Source organism: Zalophus californianus, chromosome 15, assembly GCF_009762305.2.
Source record: "Zalophus californianus isolate mZalCal1 chromosome 15, mZalCal1.pri.v2, whole genome shotgun sequence".
In the NCBI taxonomy this organism is placed as follows: domain Eukaryota; kingdom Metazoa; phylum Chordata; class Mammalia; order Carnivora; family Otariidae; genus Zalophus; species Zalophus californianus.
The window spans coordinates 14,708,830-14,731,384 of NC_045609.1; the positions used below are offsets into that span (position 1 = coordinate 14,708,830).

General features: G+C 47.1%; 1 protein-coding gene across 1 annotated transcript in view; it reads right to left on the reverse strand.

Annotated features, from left to right (window-relative positions):
- Positions 1-2,825: 2,825 nt before the first annotated feature.
- The window catches only part of KCNK1 (potassium two pore domain channel subfamily K member 1), a 47,258-nt gene continuing 27,528 nt past the window's right edge, over positions 2,826-22,555 (reverse strand). The window contains exons 2-3 of the mRNA XM_027597167.2: positions 7,270-7,665; positions 2,826-4,088 (exon numbers count right to left, since the gene is read on the reverse strand). Of these exons, the coding sequence (XP_027452968.1) occupies positions 3,829-4,088; positions 7,270-7,665 (656 nt within the window). The 3' untranslated portion in view covers positions 2,826-3,828. The remainder of the gene's footprint in view (positions 4,089-7,269; positions 7,666-22,555) is intronic.

Here is a 22,555-nt window from a genome sequence, read left to right on the forward strand (position 1 = left end):
ATGGAAAAACTTGCCGTAAGGGAGAAGTTGTCATGTTTCTGGAGTGTTTGACCATTTTTTTTTAAGTATACAAAAGGGTGGTCAGGCAGCAAACTGTCCCCAGACTCTGAGTGGCACCAGAGACCGAGGTGGATGGTGCAGGAACCGTGGACAGTTTTAGGGGAACAGAGATACGGTGCTGACTTGAGTCGGCCCAAATGATTACACAGCGGGTACTGCCAATTTGCGCCGAGACTTTTAATAGTTTGCCACCTAAAAATGATGAGAAGTGCGCCCACTCAAAATTTGAGAACTATTGGGTCACACTGCTCCCCTTTATTGTCGGTGGGTTGGAAACCAGAGCAGTCATTTTATTAGAACCATGTGCAAATCTAAGTGAGGGGAGCAAGGAAGGGGCTTACTTCTTATTAAATGCGTTTCACTGCCAGGCTGCAAAAATACTTAAAAATGTCTTTACTTACTTCTGGGCTCCTTACTGTGTTTTTGAAAGCTGAGTTTGCCTGACAACACCTATTAGATAAGTGAAAATGTTTGGAAAATTGTCTTCAGCAAACAATCTCCTGTTTTGCCTTCACACAAAAGGCTTGCATGTACCAAATTTTCATCAAGTAGAACTCTCGGAAAATAATACACCACTACGGGGAAAACTTTAAATGTATTAAAGAGACAGACTGGAAATTGTACTGGGCAGATACGTGGTAAGTCCTGTATGATTGCAGGTTCAGCACTGTAAGGCAGTTTTGTTTCTAAATTTGCTGAGGAATCATCTGGTTGAGCGTGTACACACTTCAGAAACTCCATCCCAGGACGCCTTCCCGAATGGAGGATAGCAGTATTTATCGCAGCGCTCCTGGGCACGGAGGCTTTGACAACGAATCACAAAATGCATGTATCATATGCCACACAGTCAGGAAGTTCTGCTTACCGCATTCTGAGTAAGAGACAGAGGATCTTACGGTCTCCTTCCAGTGCAGGCTTGTGCCAACTTAAAAGGAACTCTTAATTCAAGCAAATACCCGCTGCTTTTAAGGAGATGTACTACTGATAACTTTAAAGGATTAAAAAAGCTTTGCATTGAATATTTCAGTTATTTCGCCAGATTTGTAAATATCTCCCTGTCCATCTTCCGAAAAGCACAGAAGGCTGTGTTTTGTAGAGTGTGGGCATGACTATTCTTCAGGTAAGAAAAGCAACCCCGTCTTCCTAATCGAATCATTCCCATTTTTGCCTTAAGTTACACCACATATATCTGTTCAGAAAACATCCCCTTTTCCCACCCACTCATCTTCCTCTTCGACTTTTGAACAAACCGCTTTTTTTTAAACCTCTTGGGGGGCGTGATTACTGCCGGGACTAGTCTCATAAATGGAGCCATCTGGGCCCGACTTCATCTGTTCTATTTCCTGTTTTAGCTTCTTTTGCAGACTGCTCCTAGCCCTTGCTCTACAGTGCCTTGGACTGCTGGGAGGGCGAGAACTCTCCCTCCACCAACACTGTGCTCTGCTCACACTGAGTTTATCGGCTGCTCCAAAATCAACATACCTGCTGGACACATGTGACTTTAAATTCACACACAGGAGTCTTTTCCTTGAAAGACAAGGGTTTCTGCTGCTTCTCGATCCTGAGGGCATTCTACTGGATCCTTAAGAACTCAATCTAGGACACTCTTGCCCACGAGTTGGATCGTTGGGCTTATACTCGACTCATCACTCCGAATAGTATTCACCCCCACCTCCAACTTCACCCTCACTCACCTTCAACTAGAAGGTTCCAAGGTCATCTCCTTGCTGCCCTCAGCTCGTCCTGCCCCAGCAGGTCCTGCTTCTGTTCTCTGACAGCTGGCTCCTCCTTCAGGACCTCAGGACAGCATCTGCCCATCGGCTGAGGACAAAGAACAGGCGCGGGGAAGATACTCTCTGCCTTACGTTTTGCATCCCACAGGGCACGGGAGGCAAAACTTGCTCCCATTTTTGAAGGGCATTAAGGGTTAGGGCCTTCTCTGCAGATTCATAAAATTATGCTTTGCAAATTAACTGGACACTTGCACAACGCGATGACATCCTGATTCAGAGTCTTCCCTTTCTGCTCCTTCTCCTTCTCGGTGTTTTGCACCCCTCGCTCAGACGAGTCACCCACCGGTGGGACATCCGTCCTCTTTCCCTGCACAGGGTACAGACACTCTCCCTGCGAAAAACCCACTGTTTCCGTGGTTTTTATCCTGCAACACCCTGGCACCATCCCAAGTGCGTGGTCACTGCGAACTTTCCAGACCCAATCATGTCCTTGATGCATGTCCCTATCTGCTAGAGAGTCTCTATTCCATTCTTTAACCGATCACCGACCGCTGCCTACAGTCAGCGTGGGATGCACAGAGAAATGTGCTTGCAAGGCAGCGTCACCCAGACCCAGAGGAACAGAACACGTCTGGAATCCAACACTGGGAAGGGGGGGGGGTTGTCTACTGGGATGGCATCACAGGAGCTCTGGAGTGGCTCGGAGGCTCCGGAGCTGAGGGACTTCCTTCTGATGGTTTTGTTGCTCTGAGGCCAGATGGGGTCTCCTCCAATAAAGAAGGGCCCTGCTTACAGAGGGCCAACAGCCAGCAGGACAGAGCTGGGAATGGTGTGCTCAGGGCGGCACGTCACGGAGATGTTTCTGAGCGAGCTCCCCAAGGCTCAGTGATCATGCAGGGTCTTTTTCATTTTCTCTTCTAAAACCCCCCAAATAGTGTCCTGTGTACACCATTTAAGTGCGGTTTCTATAAAGGAGCACATACATAGTGTCTACATGGAGGAAGGCTTTTCTTGATACATTAACGCATAGGATTGCAACCAGCTATGACTTTTATTGATTTCAGCTTGTAAATTTAAAAACCCTCTGATTAATTTGACAGAATCTGTTCATTCGGGGTTTCTCGGTTCACGTCCTGGGCTGTGTAGACCAGGTGACTACAAATCACAATGCACTTGCAAAATGCAAAACAAAATAACTTCTTTTACAAACTGTGTTCTCCATTAGCTGTTCCCTTCCAGAGAAAGGCTTACAAACATTTGTGACACCTGATATCATACTCTTACAAAAGGTAGAAACATTTCCTGTAGCAGAATACCATAGTAACTCACTCTTAAGTGTATTATTTCCCTTATTTTATTGTAGCAATTCTTCAATTCTTTAGTACAAAGAGAAATCAAAAGGAAAAATATCTACAATCTTGGGTTAAGAAGGATGCTAAGATCTGGTGACTAAACCATATGTACAAGATATAAACATATTTATACTTGTATGTACACAGTTAATGGTTGCCTATTCATTATAAATAGTAGGTTTAAGTTAGAGTCTACAAAAATAATGATTTGGGATGGGCACATGCAAACAGGTACACATAAACTTATTTATAAAACACGTCTCTATGCCTCTCTCTTTTACTTGTTTTGGCCCTTAAATATAAATGTTGCTATTTAGCCATCAGCTAAAATGATTTAAATGCAAATCCCAAAGTCCCCAATCAAAAGTATAAAATCTGCTTCTAGCCCCAGCAGCACCCTTCTTCAAGTATTCCTTACCTATTTGTAAAGTCTAGGTAATTTTGTCACATGTGAATTATAGGTACATGTCTCATTTCCTCCTCCCGAGTAAAAGCTTGCTTTGTTCCATTATTTTGTGGGGTTTTTTTGTGGTGGTTTTTTTTTTTTTTTTGGTAAATATTTCAAACAGTAGATATTTGTTAAAAGATCATCTTGGCTTCTACATTCTCCTACAAATAAACAAGACAAAGGCTCTTTCTCCCCGCCCTGACCCTGGTGCTCTGGGGACAAGGTGGCAGAGCCCTCAGTTGCCCGCGGAGGCATCGGGGTGGGCTGAGGACTGCGGGCCCACAAAAGGCTCGTTCTGCTTCCGATCCTCCTTCGGGCCGGCCGCCTGGTCGGCGATGGATGAGAAGGACAGCTGGTCATGCTCTATGATGTGGACGCGATCTTCGTCTTTGTCCTTCTTCACGTAGAACATTTTTCTGAATTTTTTCAGCTCGTGCAGCTCACAGAAGGTTTCCAGAACCACCAACATGGCAATGAGGCCAAGGAGGAGGTAACCTGAGTGAGAAGAACGACAACGTCTCAGTGGGATCGAGTCACGGATGATCCCAGTGGAGGTACAAGAGGGCGCTGATGAACCAATTCCCCGCCACTTTCTGAATTTCTGGGAACGTTCTGAGGGCCGTGGCTCCAAAAGGGACTACCCAGAGAAAAATGAAGAATGACTTAACTTTCTACAACCTCGGATTATTCCAAATCAGGGTGTGATTTCTGAGAAAACAAGAAAAAGCTGGGGCTGACGTGGCATCATCAAGAGAAAATACCAGCCTGCATTCACCGTTCCCCAAGAGTGACCCGCAGGGAGAGGGCTCTCCACCTCTGCTTCACTAATCAGCGGCTCTCAAAAAGCCAGTGACATGTCGGGGCGCCTGGGTGGCTCAGTCGGTGAAGCGTCTGCCTTCGGCTTGGGTCATAATCCCGGGGTCCTGGGATCGAGCCCCGCAGAGGGCTCCCTGCTCAGCGGGGAGCCTGCTTCTCCCTCTCCCTCTGCTCTCCCAGCTCATGCTCACTCTCTCACGCCCTCTCTCTATCTCGATTAAGTAAATAAAAGCTTTAAAAAAAAAAAAAAAAAAAGCCAGTGACATGTCCCAAGAGTTTCCGATTGTCATGAGCGCTCAGAACAGAGCTTGACACCTTCTTAAGGACTCAATACTTTTATCAGTTTTTCCACTAAAGAGTAAGAAGTATAACAGTAGAAATTACAGTTTAAGCTAGATAAAAATCCCTCTAAGAATGGATGCTGACGTGAAACCGGTCTTTGTGTGGCGATTCGCACTTGACCGGGATCCAACTGCACGCTAAGCTGTCCATGATGGGACAGTCATTTGGGGGGCACGTGGACCATTCACTGATTAATTCTACCAGCTTCTTACTCCGAAATATAAGATAACGGGTGGATTCAGGTCACACGCTATTCCTTGAATTCAGTGATGAGACAGTGGTGGTGATTTTAAGTCAGTTCCAACACATTTAAAATCAGTTTCCGGGAAATAAAAGATTCATCATGGAAAGGAACAGGGTAGTGAAAATGAAAACTAAAAATAAGAAAAATCCCAATTTCATGGCCCAGTGGCAAAATGCTTGCAGAGGATTTTCAGAAAATAAGTGAACCAGCTAGAATGAGCAGCATAATAGGAACAAGAAGGCTGATTATCTCAAGAATGCAGAGAGACATGGTTCTAGCATCTTTAGAATTTGACTATTAAGTTTTGATGATAACACGGTATATTTCTGAAATAGCAATAACAGGGGTGCTTGGGTGGCTCAGGCAGTTAAGCGTCTGACTCTTGATTTCAGCTCAGGTCACGATCTCAGGGTCCTGAGATTGAGCCCCACATCAGCTCCATGCTCAGTGGGGGTCTGCTTGGGATTCTCTCTCCCTCCCCCCCCCCCACTCAGGCTTGTGCACGGGTGCGTGCGCTAAGACAGATAAATAAATCTTAAAGAAATAGCAACGACACTGTTGGACTAGTTGACAATTCCCTTTCTTTTCCTTTATCCAGTGTTTAGTCGAGCCCTTGAACGCTGACAAAAATATCCATGGGGTTTCAGGCAAAAGCTGTGGGATTTTAACCTATTCATGATCTAATACACTTTGGGGATACTCACTTGCTCCGTTCAGCATATACGCTATGTAGACCACCTAAAAAAAGCTGGTTCACACTGTAACAAGTGTTAAGATGATCTACAAGGATTTAGCATTATATGAAAAATTGAGGGAGTTCAACAGTTGGGCAGAATTTACGAGACGACAGTGAACACAAGAGACAAATAAAACTAGAAAACACAATCGCAGAAACATTCAACTTCTCGAAGTCCTAAAAAACTAAATTAAAATAAGGAGGTAATAGTTTACCTAATACATGAAAAAAAGAAGTTGAGATAATGTTGATCGGAGCTACCAAATCTGCAACAAAAACACCCCTTAGGCTACTGGCCCACACCATCCCGTGAGGGCTGAAACCGTTATGCTCAGATCATTGTGGTGGGCGTGTAAGCCCAGAACGCCGTTTGGAAAGCGCAGGGTCAGTATGTTCTGTGTGTCACAAGAAAGGCATATTCACTTTGGGCCAGCAATCCCACTTCTTGGAAAGATACCCAAGTAGAAGAAGTATAAACATATACAAATACAACTACAGTGTTGTTTATAACGTCCCCAAATTGGAAGCAATCGAAACAGTCAACAACAGAGGCCTGGTTAGATTACGGTAGAGCCAGGGCTGAAATATTCTGTGGACATTTCAGAGAATTATGGTAACTGGAGGAAATAGGAGCTCGCGCTTGTAACTATTTGGTAAACATTTCTGGAACTTGTATGACAGCTGGGCACTGTTCGAAGCACTGGGGTTTATGACTGAGGCCTCTGTCCTGGGTGAGCCCCTGGTTTAATGGAAATGTTAAAATATACATAATTCAACTAAGCACGTTGTCAGGTTAAGACAACAAGACAGGGCCAGGACACAGCATCTGACTGTCTTGAGTATCTACTATGATCTCCTAGGAAACATGACATGAGCCAAATCTTGAAAAATTCTCGAGATGGCAGAAATGAAAACTGTGTATGTATGATGATGCAAAAACTAAGAGTTTCTTGAAAACAGATTTCTAAGTTCTCCATAGCCATATCCAATTCAAAAAAAATTGTTTAAAAATTATAAACCACAGGCCATCTGGATTTGAATGCCTACTGTCCACACACAAAATTCCGAAAAGCGTTCACATATATTCTGACTTCTCTGAAAAAGAACCAGATGGACAAACGAGATAAGCAACTCTTTTAAGATTTTCCTGGCAAATTAAAGAACACGACTGATAGTAAGAGGCTACATCCGAGCCCTAGTTTTCTGGAGCTTAAAATAGTTAATAAAAACAGCAAAAATTTTTTTGATTAAGAGTTGGTAATCCCGTATGTTCTATGTGGTGCCTTTTTGCACTGTAATTTATAATGCCTCTTACGTTATTAGTAAGAAATCGGTCATTAGTTGTTAGTAAGAAACTGATCAGCAGTTTTAAGGTACCTGGAAAAATTAAGTCTCAGCAGTGAGATTTTTGCATAAAGAGCTTGAAAATGTATCCCTCAGGGTTTTTATGAATGACACTATTCACTGGGAGGCAAAGTGGGGCCCGGAACAGCGAGAGAGGCCAAAGCGGGGTGGGGTCCGGGAGCCCCAGTACTCACACGTGATCCCAATCTTATAGAGCTCTCTGAATTTTTGGTTGTAGCCTTCTCCAGGAACGTAATCCCCTAGGCCGATGGTGCTCAGGGAAATGAAGCAAAAATAGAAGGACTCGAGGAAGTTCCAGTCATCCTCCAGGATGGAGAACACGGCTGCCGGGATGAAGAAGAAGCAGGACACGGTGACGAAGCCGAGGAGAACGGCGTGGACGATGGCCACCACCTGCTTGGAGAAGCCCCAGCGCACGTGGAAGTAGAGGATGGGCCTTCGGGTGACATGGATGGTGACACGCTGGACCACGGCCGTCAGGAACAGGAGGGTGAATGGAATGCCGATGACCGAGTAGATGATGCAGAAGGCCTTTCCTCCGTCTGACAGGGGCACGGTGTGGCCATAACCTGCACGGAGGAGGAGGTAAACTGAGGTAAGGAGGAAGAGCGGGGCAGAGTGTACATCTGTAAACACATGGCTGCCTGCTACCCACCCCTGCCCCCCTCAACCTAGGCAAAGAGTCCGACCTCGGGTCTGATACTTGAAAGGCGCGATCAGAAAATTTCCTGCAACAAAATTCCACAGAGGATGTTACTGCCCTCGATGAAATCGGACCAGATCTTTCCCACGCATCAGGGACTGGTTTTGAATTCATCGTCAGGCTGAAATAGAAACTCTGCGTGCGAAGGGGCTGGTGTCGCTCGCTGAGACCAGCCGGGCAAGCGCCATCAGAGGACACCTCTTCCCCAGGCTGATGTCCTGTCGCCCCCCACTCCCCGCAGGGGTCCTCGTCAGGACCAAACACCAGTCTACACTTGCGTCCGGAGCAAACCGTTTGTGGAACGTTCTGATGGGGGCGGCCGAACTGTGGGCAGGCGAAGGAGACTCAAGGAAGATACAGACATTGCAAAAGAAGAAAAAGGGAGATTAAGGCACACCAAGCCACAGGATTGAGATTCCTTTTATTTGCTCAGCTACCTGGCTAAAATGGCACATTCAGAAACCGTTAACTTCTTTCCCCCTTGTCATTTCCCAAGGCTCCAAGATGCGGTAAGTTCCCCCCAAGCAAACATTAAAAAAACACTTTAGGCCCCAATGGTCCGAACATATGTCTCTCTGACTTTCCACTAGGTTTGAGTCACTCCCAAATTAAGCCATTCGACAGACTCTTTGTCCAACAAGTACCAGCAAGAGGGAAAGCCAGGCGGCTGAGGCTCTGCGTACGGTTTTTAAAGTTTCACGAGCACTCCATCCCGAAAGGCCTAACATGCCCCAACAAGTCAGTTCAGGAAAAAGCCAACAAGATGCATTTGTGTGTGTGTGTGTGTGTGAAACTGGATCCTGAAGAAGCCTCACATACACGATTACGATTGAAACCTGATTTCTACAACATAGCCTCCTCCTTAAAAAGAAACAACCCTGAAAACCCTTCCGCTTAGGATCCCTAGATTCTTGGCTTTATGGCAGTTCATGGGGTAGGGCCCAGGGACGGGTGGTCAGTAAAAGCTTCCCCGGGGGTTCCCATGCACAGTGTCCACACAACAGTCGGGGGAGGCCCTCGGGTGATGAACGAGCTACAGGGAGTCCCAGAAATCTGCCAAGATTGTTTGCAGCGTGTACGTCCCCACGTGCCTTTTTCTGGGACGAGATTCTGGAATCTTAAGATTCTCAAAAGGGTGAGGAACGGTTGTTCTGAGCAGCTGTTCCTAGCATGCTGTGCCGGCTTCTGGGCACGGCTGCGAGGGAAGTGGGCAAGTCGGAGCATCCAGAGAACAGGAAGGAGGCGGACGGCAGGGCCAATGATGCTCTCGCCACAGAAGGAAGCAGGAGAAATTCGGCTCTTGACCCGTGAGGCCCGAGTAAAGCAGCCATGTCGCCGGAGCCAGGGGAGAGGCGAGGCATCAGGAGGGATGTTCTCGTGGTCAGAGATCTCTGGAAAGGACATTTCACTTGACCGTAACAAAGCCACTGGAAAGCGATCGTGAATTTGGTGTCAAAGTACTGGGAGACCACAGGGCTCAACCAGGGACGCCAGGGAGGCCTTCCACCATGGCAGGAATTTTGGAGAGGAGTTGAACCAGCCGGACTCGAAAAAGCCTGTAAGTCCATGACTTTATTATGCTTTTTGGTAGTATTTTTATAAATTATCTTTTCTTAAAAGCAGAACACACCGATTTCCTGTGGCCCACCTCTTCTGTGCCATCTGTTCCAATAAATTACAGGATTTCGGTTCTAGTAGGAAAAAAAAGTAAACAAATGTCTAGTTTTAAAATATTTTAGGATGTAATTTCTACTCTCAAATGACAACAGCTCTTTCCATGAGGGTGTTAACTGACGCTTCACTGACTAAAACGTTATCTCCGAGCATTGGCGATAATCGTGACAAGACTCTAAGCCTCCCCGCTGCAGTAATGCATTTTTACGCCAGGAATATGTTCCCACTAAGAGATTTAGAATCACCAACGTGTAGATCACTCACCAAAAGCCTGTTTCTCCTCCTCAGGTTACATAGATAATTTTGGTTAATGGAAAATAAAGTGTTTAAATTTACATTCCATTATTATTGTCTACACTTCCGGTGCGGGCCATACTGGGAAAACTAGCCTCTATGCAGGGCGCACAGCAATTCTTTTGCCAATAGACAGCCCTGAATGCATCAGATGGAACCCTTCAGTGCTACTGAATTTTAATGAAGTGGTGAATAATTTACTCAAGTTCAGTCAATTGAACCCCCGGATGAATCACAAAGCAAAGCTCTTATTTTAAAATCTTCTATTAAAATCCATTACAAACCATGAAGAAGAGAGCAAAATATTAACAAACCTTTCCTATTTGGTGTTCTTCACATTTTTCTAAGGCTAGTCATATAATTTGGGGACACTGTAGGAGTACATGCATCATGGGGGGAGGGGTCGTTCTAAGGATAGTGTCCTAGGAACTATGGCTTCCCAGGTGGCTACTCTAACTACAACAGCCCTGATGTGATGCTAGCTAACCTCCAATCTGGGGCTATGCCACGCTGGATCGGGGCCTTCCGGTTTTTCTGGTTTTCAAGTCCTCCTGAACGAAGTCCAAGACAGAGAACCTTTGTGGGCTCCTATTCAGATCATTAGAGCAAGTCACCGACCGGCAACTTCTTCCCACGTATCAGATGTTTTTGAGAGAGGTGCAGTTTGTTGCTACACTTCTTGTTGTGATCCTGCACATATAATACATACTGTCATTTATTTACATTATTTAGTATGATCTAGTACAACATATACGCTTCCCATTAAGTTAGCTTGATACCTGATTAAAAACCATCTACAAAAGAATCTCAACCTCTGAAGTCAATGCCAGTAGAGATACTGAAATAAAATTACAATGTTTCCTCTCCTATAAAACAGACTTTAATTTGCAATCCTGGGCTTTCACTTACTTGTTACCCCTCTCCTGCTGTGAGCCCCTGATGGGGAGGAAATCATGCCCTCCTCTCCCGTGAGGCTCTCCAGGCTCCCCAACTGCGGTGCCATCCAATCCACAGGAGCGAGAACGCTGTGGTTGTGACTTCAAGTCTGGGAGGGCCACAAATTCACTGTCTGGCAACGAACAGGCTTCTGGTCACACTGACTTTGTTACTTTCATTGTATCTTTTACTTGCAGTAAATTTTTGTTCCATGGTTTCAGTACGTGGTTAGCTTCTGGACACCTCACACACAACAGGTCTTCACGTTCCTTGTTTTACCGCAGTACTTTTCAAAGACTCACACGTGGGTAAATCGGTTCATCCCTTTCATCCCGGTCATCGACAGGACAGGGAACGTCTGGCTTCTCTTACTTTGCTTACAACGGAAGTTGTTTACCAGGAAGAGAAGACTCAAGGGGAGTCTGAAGAGACTGGATAGGAATATTGGCAAAAACGGAAAGAGGCTTCCACTCCGTGTGTGTGAGGAAGGAGGCACGGAGGACGAGAGGTGACAGCAGGAAGAAGTCACGGGACGTGCAAATGCCCATGCTTTCCTTGGCATCACCACTTTCTGTCCCATTCATTTAGTACTTTTCAAACACTTCTTGTTGCTTCTGCTCCATCGTGGATGGTTTCTTGTTAACATCCGGGGCGGGGGGCGCACGGGGATGACAATGGACTTCCTAGTTAGGACACTGCTAGGATTCTTTACCTTAGCGTGGCCATTCTGAGTGATGTGCCCCATTAACACCCCGCAGTTAAAAACTAGAGGATCCTAGCAAATGGCCTAAATGTCATAGACGGGAGCATCTTGCACAATGGCAGTACTGAGAAAGGACAACCAGAGAGGGTGACTTGGGCAAGGGGCACCTGTGCTGCACATCCGTCAGTCTGAGGAGGCCGAGAGGTTCTGGAAAGGATGTAGGTGAGCTCAAAATACCCAATAAAAGCAGCCACCGCTTGCTTCTAAAGTCAACTCAAGTCCTGACCTTCTTTCTCAAGGGCACATAGCCAAGAGGCAGTGTTGGCGATCACTGTAGGAGGGTACCATGTCCTTCTGGTGGCTCCACGGAGCTGCCCAGGACATGAGACTCAGGAGAGGACAGGCGTGGGGGGAAACAGTGATCAGGGTGGACAAAGGACGACACGGTGTCACACAGTGATGGCAGGGGAATGCAGAGCCTGCGTGTTGCTGCAGGTATCGGGGGCAGGTCCGCACAAAACCCAACCAAGGGCCAGAGAACGTGAGCACAAGCCAGGCGAGCCCCATGTCCTGGAATTCCGGTTTAGAAACGACACGGAGGAACCGCTGTGGTGAATGTCAGGGTCATCAAGGGAGAAAAAGAGAACAGTGTCCTCCAGTTATGAGAGAAAAGCATGAAATCATAACAAATCGGAGGTGACCCTAGGAAGTGGAGTCTCTGCGGCGGCAGTAACTAAGATCAGAGATATCAGCACAACAGAAGGTCCAATAAAATTCTTATCTTCCTGTTCGACTGTTAAACTTACAGGTTGATGATTCCATTTGCAATCCCTGTTTGTGGACAAACATATCATTACAGAGACACCAGTCAAATAAGGCAGGACTGGTTATATTCCAAAGAATGTAGAATATACATACAGAGAGAATTTATAATGTAAATATCAGGCAAAAGTAAAAACGATCAGCTACCCAATGCCTAAATACATTTCAAGGAGAAACTTTCAAAGAACACCATCACAGGAGAAATCTCCTTCCCTGGCCACCCATCCCTTGGTTCGATCCCAGGGGGCATTACTGTTAGGAATTTGTAGCCAAAGGGTCCTGAAACTTTTCTGAGGATTCAGATATGTACATAAATGCTTCCAGAAAAACACGGTTTTACTTTGGTTTTGTCACAAACAGTATACCACATGTATTGCCGCTCTCCACTTGCTAAGATTTCTTTGAAGAGTATGTTCTGGAGATGGCTCCGTGTCGAACCGTGAAGACTGACCTGTTCTTTAAACGCACATTCTCCGCTATGCTGGCGCCCTAGCCTCTCTAACCATCTCCCCCGACTGGTGGACGCTTAGCGTGTTTCCAATTCTTCACTATTGGTTAATATCAGGTCAAAGGCAGGTTAGGCGTCCGGGTCCCTGGTGAGAGTGTAACACGGCGGATCTCGCGATCCCCCGGACCTCCGTGTAGCCTTGCGTGCTACACGAGTGTCCAGTTCAAAAGAAGGCTCATTAGCAGAAACCTAAAAGTAAATTCTCGAATGCACTCAAAAGCTCCCAGCTCCCAGAAGAGGCCATCCTAGGAGTTCACACACCCAGTTCCTGGGTGGTGTCTGCACAACAGTGCTCACTTTCTGGCACAAGCATGCAGTACAAAGACTTGCAGGGAGGACTGGCCCTCTGCCCTGACGGTTCTCTTACCCCCTCCCTTCCACCTGGGCTCATTTTTATGTGGGTACGGTTTTTGTTTCTTGTGCTGGCAACACCACCCGTAGTTTTCCTCTCGGCCTTCCGGAGTTGACATAGACTCTTTTCACATATAAGCAACTCCTTTTGTTCTGATGATTCTGACTCGATAGGCAGTTTTTCATTGTATTCTACCTGTTACTAGCTGTCCCAAAGTACCCAAGCAAAAATATTTCATTTTTCTCATTTTAGACTTTAGGTAAGGAGTTTGGCCAACTCAGGAACTCCTATTATGGATGCTTTCTTTCCGAAGCATTACCAATTTCCTCCAACTCTAATACGTGTACTGATTCATTCTATGCCCCAAATAAATACTGTTTCTCCATCTTTTAAAATTTATTTTCATTAATTTGTAAAGATTTATTTATTTATTTGAGAGAGAGAGAGAGGGAGAGGGAGAGAGCATGAGCGGGAGGAGCAGATGGAGAGGGAGAGAGAAACCCCAGCCGACTCTGCACTGAGCGCAGAGCCCGATGCGGGGCTCGATCTCACCACCCTGAGATCATGACCTGAGCCGAAACCAAGAGTCGGATGCTTAACCGACTGTGGCACAGACGCCCCTCTCCATCTTTTTTTAAAAGACATAGCCCTGCAATGTCTTCTTTCACAGCAGCCTCTGAATAATTCTTGCAAGCCAAGAACCCCTATGAAGCCCTGCTTCACAAAACTGAAATTAGGAGAGAAGAGAGTGCACTGAATAACTTTTTCAAACTCTCCATTCTCCTTTCTGCCATTCCCGATGAGCAGGCGAGCACCAGGCTGACAGTCTGGCTTCCGACACACCTTGTCTTCCCGAGAGAGCCTAACTCTGAAGGCGCTAACAGGGCCAATCACATCGTTTGGTTTTAATCTGGTAACGTGCTCAGGAAGATACTCTAGGTTGCAGTAGCAAAGCCCAGGAAATAGTTGGCCAAGGGCATTTTTTGCTAATTGTCATAATTACACCTGTTCCCTATGGAAAAAAGCAGGTGATCATCCCCACCCGCCCAAACTCCAGCTTAATGGTACCATACGTTGAACACTGTGATTTAAGGTCTTTGTTAGGTTCCTAGAGGCAGGGAAAGGGAGCTCATGGCCCACTACCCAATATGAGGCTATAACCAAATTATGTCACATTTTTAGTACAGCTTTCCCAGAATTCCAAGCAGTCACATTTCTTGTGGTTTCTACAGGAAGGAACAGGAAAGGCAGGGTACACTGGCTGGTGTGAACAATTCCAGCGGATCTTGGGACAGAGATGTCGTCCCTCCCGTTGTCCAGCATCTGGCCTGGGGGGTCACCAGGGTAGTGGGACAGTAGCTCGGAGGGTGAGAGCCCGAGAAAGGAGGAGCTTAGGGTGTGGGCTCTGGATTGGTTGGGTTGTATCTGAAAGGTGTGAGCCCTGTATTCTCTAGGACTGGCTAACCCTGCGGAGGGTGGTTCCTTCAGGATCAGCAAGGCCCCAAGGGGTCCAAGCATCAAAATATAAAGACATAATACAGGAGAGCAAAGCAGGAGTCCAGTTCTGGACAGGCATGCCCAGAAACAGTACCAAGCCGACGGGGTCTGTTCTAATAACCAGCCCAGGAAGAATCCAGTGAACTGGACACAAGCACGGGGAGATGCGTTGGACAGCATTTCAGAAAGAGGCACAGAGGGCACCCGGGTGGCTCAGTCATTAAGCATCTGCCTTCGGCTCAGGTCATGATCCCAGGGTCCTGGGATCGAGTCCCACATCGGGCTCCCTGCTCAGCGGGAAGCCTGCTTCTCCCTCTCCCACTCCCCCTGCTTGTGTTCCTGCTCTCGCTGTGTCTCTCTGTCAAATAAATAAATAAAATCTTTAAAAAAAAAAGAAAAGAAAAAAGAAAGAGGCACAGAACATGGTCCATGAATAATTATCCCTTCTACACTCCGAACTCCTAGAACCTTTACATTCTCCCTGTGTTTGTTACTTGTTAACTCTGGTTTCCCCTGCAGACCTGGGCAGAGTGTTCCAGAGAGAAAAGTAAGGTGCTTGATGTGTGCGGCCCCAGGCCGGGGGCAGGGTGCTTCTAAGCACCATCTCCTCTCATCTTCCTAACAGCCCTTTGAGATAAGCGCACAAGTCCCTTTTACAGTAAAGGAGGCTATGTAATTAGTTTGTAATTAGTTTAGCAAGGTTCTAACAGCGAGCATGCAAGGGAGGCAGATCTGAATTCTGTATTTACTAATCTTTTCAGTCGGGGCCTAGGGGCTGTGGTGAGGAGGAACAAGGGAAAATAGAAAAGGGGTGGCAGCCAAGTGCCCAAGTACGTGGGAAATAAAAGCTGGAGAAATCCCCAGATATTTCCAAGGAAAGGAATCCTCTGAGATAGATCAGACCTAGGACAATGACCACAGAGCTTGGCTACGCCACACCGGGGCTTCCAGAAACTCCCCAGCCCTGGTGACCCAGTGGCCCCAGACCAGGGCCAGGCTATGGGCGCAGAGCAATGCCTCATTCCGATCTCCTGCGGGACCTGAGACTCTGGTCTTCTGATTCACCTCCCCACCCGCTGTAGTGGGGTCAGCACACCTGCTGGGGCGCACGCTCCCACCTGCCTGTCGGCCACACACGGACCCACCCTTCCACCGCTGGGACACTTGCAGAAAGAGCTAAAACGGACTCAAAGTCTGATCACTGTGGAAAATGGCACAGCCAAAGACGCACACGTTAGAGTCTTGTCTGTGTTTTTCATTATTTAATTTTATTTCCCCTCGCCCTCATTCCTGACCATTTCTTAGGAATTTTGGCAGCAGGACAAAGTGAAGCTGAAGAAAGCAATAGAACAATGGGTCTGGTTTTTCCTAAAGCCCCAATAGTTTAGACGAGGTTTCCTGATCTAGTAATGAAAGCAGTCTATTTCCTCTACCTGCCACTTCGCTCAGGTTTGCCTTCAGGTTTGACATAACTATCCTGCAGCCATGACCACCATGGGGTTTAAAAGTGATTATATTGGAAAGGCTTTCCAGTGATGCACTTTTAGAACAGGCTTTTAAAATTCATGCTGTCGGCATTTCTCTCCGGGCATGGATGCTGTGCAGACAACTCAGGATTTCAATTTCTTTTCCCCTGAGAACAGTTGGGCACCTTGCCCTGTGGAAGACAGCTCAAAAGGTAATAGAAAAAATGCTGGATGACAAGGAGAACACAATTGATGCTGAATTACCACCCCCCACCCCTGCACATCATCAATGTAGATCTTGCCTGGCCCAAAGCTTAACTCCAGACTAGAAGAAGCCAAAGTGGTCCTAAACTCTCACATGGTGGAAAGGGGCGGGAGACACCTGGACATTTGCTCAATCAAACCACATTTCCACACCTCTCTTTATAGAGTTTCAAAATGGTGATGTCCCAAGGGCTCTAGGGACCCTGGGAGGAAAACACAGGTGTCCTCCTGGCTTGATGGGAAAATCTCCACACCTTTTAGAGGGAGAGGTTCCTGAAATAAACATTTTTTTTTCTTTTCCATCAGACTGTAAAGACTTTAAGGCTCTTGAACTCTGAGAACACAGGGAGGAAGGTGCAAACAAAAAAGGTCCTATGCAATACCACGCTTATAAACTAAGTGGAGCTTCGGGGGAACAGGCTGAGGAATCGGATTTCCTAAATTGAATCCTGGCTCTGCTTCTTAGTCACTGTGAGGCCCTGGAAACTTTATGCCTTAATTTCCTCATCTGTCAAGTATGAGTAATACTTCCTACCCTCATGGAGGGGTTATGAAGATTACATAAAATAATCCACATAAAGCAATTAGCATAGCTGCTGGTACATACTAAGTCCAGTGAAGGTAAACTCCTCTTTTGATGCTGAAAGAAATAGCTAATGGAATCATCTCGATAATATGTATGCTCTTTCGGGTGGGTCACACTCTTTCTAGGCACGCTGGTTACAGAAGTTGTCTGTACTCTCAGCTCTGTTCTCTGCACACATTTTAATTCTCACATCCTTCGGGACATTTTCTTCCACACTGATGGACGAAGCAGTCCCTGATCACGATTGAAGACCTAAACAACAGCACTTAGGGAACAAACGGATATAGGAACTTTGTGGCCGCTCTCTGTCCCCAAGAGAAACATCCAAAGACTCCCTTTCAGGTTCTCATTCCCTCCATTGTCAACTGACCCAATGTGGTGGCCATTCACCACAGCCCCATTTTCATGGGGAGATACCAGTAGATTCCCATGACCAAAGGTAGGGAAAACTCGGTCCCCTCCCACAAAACTCCTCTACGGGTGTGGCACATTACAACAACAAGAGGCACAAAATAGTTACACAACATGTTGTAAACTCGGGGCAATTCCAACTCTCTCTCCTTTAGGTCCTTGAACAAGTCTTAGTCGAAAGGTTTGCTGGAGTCAGATGCAACACTATTCTTGAAGCCGGATTCAACTACCTTCTGGTCAAATCAGGTGACAAAATCCTCAGGTCCTTCCTTAAGTGGCAGAGCACAGAACAGGACCGAGTCCTAGGCCTTAAATACCCATTTGCTGGGTGCACAAAAATCTCATACTCACTTTGTGCAAGAGCAGACGAACAACACCTCGACTTCTCTAGTTAGTCTACATAACTTGACCACCCCCACTCTTACCCATGCAAAACACCCCCAGGACTCCTTATGCTAACTAATGGACTCTCTGGTCTAGCTGTCTAGGTACTTGCTGAGACAGGCTTAGGAAAGGAGATTTCTAGTTAGTCTTTCAAATGATAACTAACTTTCCCTCTACTATTCCTGATTAGAAACTTCATCACTTCACCGGGTACTTCCCTGCCCCTAGAGTGCAGATTCATTGGTAATAGCGCTAATCACATTCTCTAGGTGTTAAAATACAACACTTTCTTCCTTCCAAGTGTCTGACAACTGACAGACCGTTCCCTCTATGGAATCTTGCTGCTCTGGGCTCTGGGTTATGGCCCAATCAGGGCAGGCTCCCCTGCAGAAACAACCATGAGTGGGTTCTTTGTGCTGGGACGCTGGTAGCTGGTGTGTTAGGTTAAGAATATACAGATTATGATTTGCGGCCTGAGGGGGCACAAGCTACCCATTTGGGGTCGGCAGGGAGCTCCCTCAGCATCCAAGCTCTTCCTTGGGGAGGTGAAAACCACAGGACCGTTTTGATGGAAGGCGCAGTTTCAATACACTCACACAAAAGGAAGTTAAGTCACAAGATTTATGCCTACAGATCCTGGAAAAAGGCAGGGGTACCAAACCAGGGGAAGGGCAGTCCTTCATCCTAGGTCTTGAGGAAGCGAGGGATAGAAAGCAGGGTAGCAAACAGAGGTCCCTAGCTTTTCATTTTTTTCATCGGCTTGACTCTAAGTGGTTTATTTATTTATTTAGAGAGGGAGGGAGGGGGAGAGAGAGAGAGAGAGAGAGAGAGAGAGAGCATGAGCAGGGGGGAGGGGCAGAGGGAGAGAGAGACTCTCAAGCAGGCCCCAACCCAGAGCCTGACATGCGGCTGTATCTCACAACCCTGACATCATGACCTGAGCCGAAATCAAAGAGTTGGACGCTTAACTATCTGAGCCACCCAGGCTCCCCTCTAAGTAGTTACTTTAAAAGGTGCCCCAGAAAAAGCAAAGTGGGAGCATGGGGCAGGAATCCTAAGCTCAGGTCCTTATTTAAATGTCTAGACTCTGGGTATGAGCAGGGTTGTCATACCGTCAAATGCTCGGGCAGCGACTCAAAATAGGCATTTACTCTGCACAGACTTGCACAGGTAGAGGCCCACCTTTCTGCCTTGGCCCCAGAGTAAAGAAGGTGGGGAGCAGGGCCACTTGCACCCACCAAGGACACGGACCTTTGTTACTGTAAGCCACCAAGACTTGGGGGCCACGTCACCACAGCACCGCCTTGCAAAAACTGACTAATATGCTAGGAAAAAATAAAGAAAAGGTGGGGGAGGCGTGTGGGATGGAGGAAATAAGATGGCAGAACTGAGTAGGGACAGCCTGTGGGTAGAGGGAGTACTCATTACACAATTCTCTAATTTTGTATCAATTTCGTAATAACCTATAATAAAAAGTAAGAGTCGAGGCTTTGAAATGTGCATTGTAAGAATAGCTTTTCATCTAGACAACCCCTGAGGAAGTTCTAGGCTTTCTTTACTCCTTAAAATCCTGCTTTTTACAGTCAGTACTAAACGTCTAACAAGGGCGCCTGGGTGGCTCAGTCATTAAACGTCTGCCTTCAGCTCAGGTCAAGATCCCAGGGTCCTGGGATCGAGCCCCACGTCGGGCTCCCTGCTCAGCAGGGAGCTTGCTTCTCCTTCTACCTGCTGCTTTCTGTCTTGCTTACTCTCTCTCTCTCAAATAAAATCTTAAAAATAAATAAATAAAAGTATAACAAGATGAACCAGAACCCAGAGGTACAGCACTTAGAAAAACTCCGGTACAGCCAAATTTGATTTCTTAATTTAATGCCCTCCAAACCTGTAACAATCCCATAATCTCCTCAGCCAGAGGAGCTGAAATCTCAGATTGTTCTCTGAGGGCACACACTCCTGGGCCATGGGCAAGCCACAAGTCCAGGGGCTGACTGGATAGAGTTGGGGGTTTTCTCCCAGAGTTTCCAGGGGTTTAAAGCAAGTCAGCTGTCGGCTCCCGTATGTGAGACAGAATTCTTGCGGGAGCCCAGGTCCACCTGCCAGGCTGGAGGGGTGCAGCCCAGAGAGCACCTCCTGGTCTTACCAACCTGTCACTGATGTGCAGTGTTCCAGAAAATGCTATTTCCCAAAGGCTGTAGGAACTGCAGTCAGCTACAACACCACCCCCCACACGCATGCTGAGCCGGACTTCCATCACCCTAGGAGACTACCAGGGTGCACGAGGATTCCTTGAGAACACTTGTGTTTATCGGCCCTGAATGGGATCACAGAGGGGGAGCAGGGTGAGGGGGGCGGGGCAGGGGGTGCTGAGCAGGGCAGAAACTCTCCCAACCACGGGGGCACAGACACCCTTCTTCCAAGGGACCTCACGATGCTCATTTGGCTCTCCACCGGGCAGCTGTGTCTGCCATACGGTCATTTCAGTACAGACTGTGTCTGCCATACGGTCATTTCAGCCCTAAATTTCAACAAATGTTGGCTGAGCCCCAACTGAGCCCAGGCAAGGGCTTTGACAAGACCCTTTACCCTCGCCAACCAAGCAGCCATGAGTCATCAAGCTAGCGCAACCTCGCTCAAGAGAAAGGATCGGCAAAGCTCAACAATCAAACATACCCAGGGAAACACCAAGAGGGTATCACCTGGAGCAAAGTCCTATTAAAAGGAGGAAGATTTAAATGAAAGGAACAGAGGTGCTGATGACATACAGTTTATGAAACTGACACGTGAATAAGGGGATTCAGGTACCACATTCCAAAGGATTAAATATTTGGTTCAACAGAGTCATTTTGAACAGAAGTCTCAAACTCACAGATATGCCGGATTTTAGGCGGGCAAGGCAGAAGCAGTGAGCCTACGAGAGACCTCATGGGCTGCTTCATGTTTGGTGGGAAGATCTCTGCAGGCTCGGAATGCACGCCCTTCAACCAGCTCCATACGAGCTTTCATCCAAACCACTCTGTTGAGTCACGTCTGCCTTCTCAAGGGCACCGGTGGTTTGCAAAATCCTAAAATGAATGCTATCCTCCCGGTTCACCACTTCTAAGCACCGTATGACCAAACTGTGTCCTCCTCCACCTTGCACCACTTTCTTCCTTGGCTCGAGTCACAGCGACTCTCCTTTACTGTCTCCCGGAGCATAGCTCCAGTCTCCACCCTTGGTCTCTCCTCCTCAGTGGGCCCACCACGCTAGAGCCCTCATAATCCACTCCACCAACACTCACCCCCTTTCCTGACTCTTCTTCCTCATGGCCCACAAAAAGAAAAACATGGTGCCAACCCCAAAACTATGACCACCCAAGAACTAAATGGGATCAGTGGCTAGCCTACCTGTGACCTATTAGCAGCATCTTGCCATTTAGGCAGCTCTGCCCTGGGCAATGGCATCCAGACCTGTGCCTTTTTTTTTTTTTTTAAGATTTTATGTATTTCACAGAGAGAGACACAGCGAGAGAGGGAACACAAGCAGGGGCAGAGGGAGAGGGAGAACCGGACTCCCCGCTGAGCAGGGAGCCCAGTGTGGGACTCGATGCCAGGACGCTGGGATCATGACCTGAGCCGAAGGCAGACGCTTAACGACTGAGCCACCCAGGCGCCCCGGACCTGTGCCTTGACAATACCCGTGGTTTGTCAACCCTGGCTGAGCATTAACCTCACCCGGTGATGTCTTAAATACCTTAGAGATTTTCTTTCAACTGCTCTGGGATGAACTGTGGGTACTGTTTTTTTTTTAAGCTGCCCAAGAATCATCAGGACTAGGAACCACTGATCTATACACTAAGGACTCCCAAATGTACCTCCCTTCACCTTTTTCCTGAGTTCCAAATTTATGCCCAACACCCGATTCAAAATCCTATGTGGGATATGATATAGGCACCTCCAAATTACTGGGTCCACAAAATACTTCTTGATCGCGTCACGTGAAGGACCACCTGCCCCACCATCACCCCTGCGGTGAAAACGGCAGCCCAGACCTGCCCCTCCCCTAGTTTTCCTCATTTCAGTACTAGTCTCTGTTTAGTTCTTCAGGCCAAACACCAGCTAGATTTTTAAAAATTCCTCTTTCCCTTGTCCCCAGCATCGAATCTATCACAAATCCCATTCATTCTACTTCCACAATATGTTCTAAATCAGAGCACTTTTTTTTTTTTTATCATTCCCACGCCTGTTAACCCAAGCCACGTGATTTTTTTCCTGCATGACTGTAAAGGCCCCATGAACCCACTCCTCCTCCACCCTCTAACATACGCCGAGTCTAGGAGACACCTGGGTTAGTTTCCCATGGCTGTTCTAACCAATTACCATCAACGTGGTGGCTTAAAACAACAGACATGTGTGTGTCCGTTCTGGGGGCCAGGAGTCTGAAATCAAGGTAGCAACAGAACTATACACCCTTAAAAGGCTCCAGGGGAGGGTCCTTCCTTGCCTCTTCCAGCTTCTGGTGGCTCCAGGCTTCAAGGAAGGTGGCTCCCTTGGCTTATGGCTACATCACTCTGCTCTCTGGCCCCAACTCCACGTGACCTCCCCTCTGCACCTTCTCCTCTTCTGTCTCATTCAAGGACACTCGTCACTGCATCTAGGGCCCATCTGGACAATTCAGATGATCTCAAGATTCTTAATTAGGGACGCCTGGGTGGCTCAATTGGTTAAGCGTCTGCCTTCGGCTCAGGTCATGACCCCAGGGTCCTGGGATGGAGTCCCGCATCGGGCTCCCTGCTCGGCAGGGAGCCAGCTTCTCCCTCTGCCTGCCGGTCCCCCTGCTTGTGCTCTCTTTGACAAATAAACAAAAATCTTAAAAAAAAAAA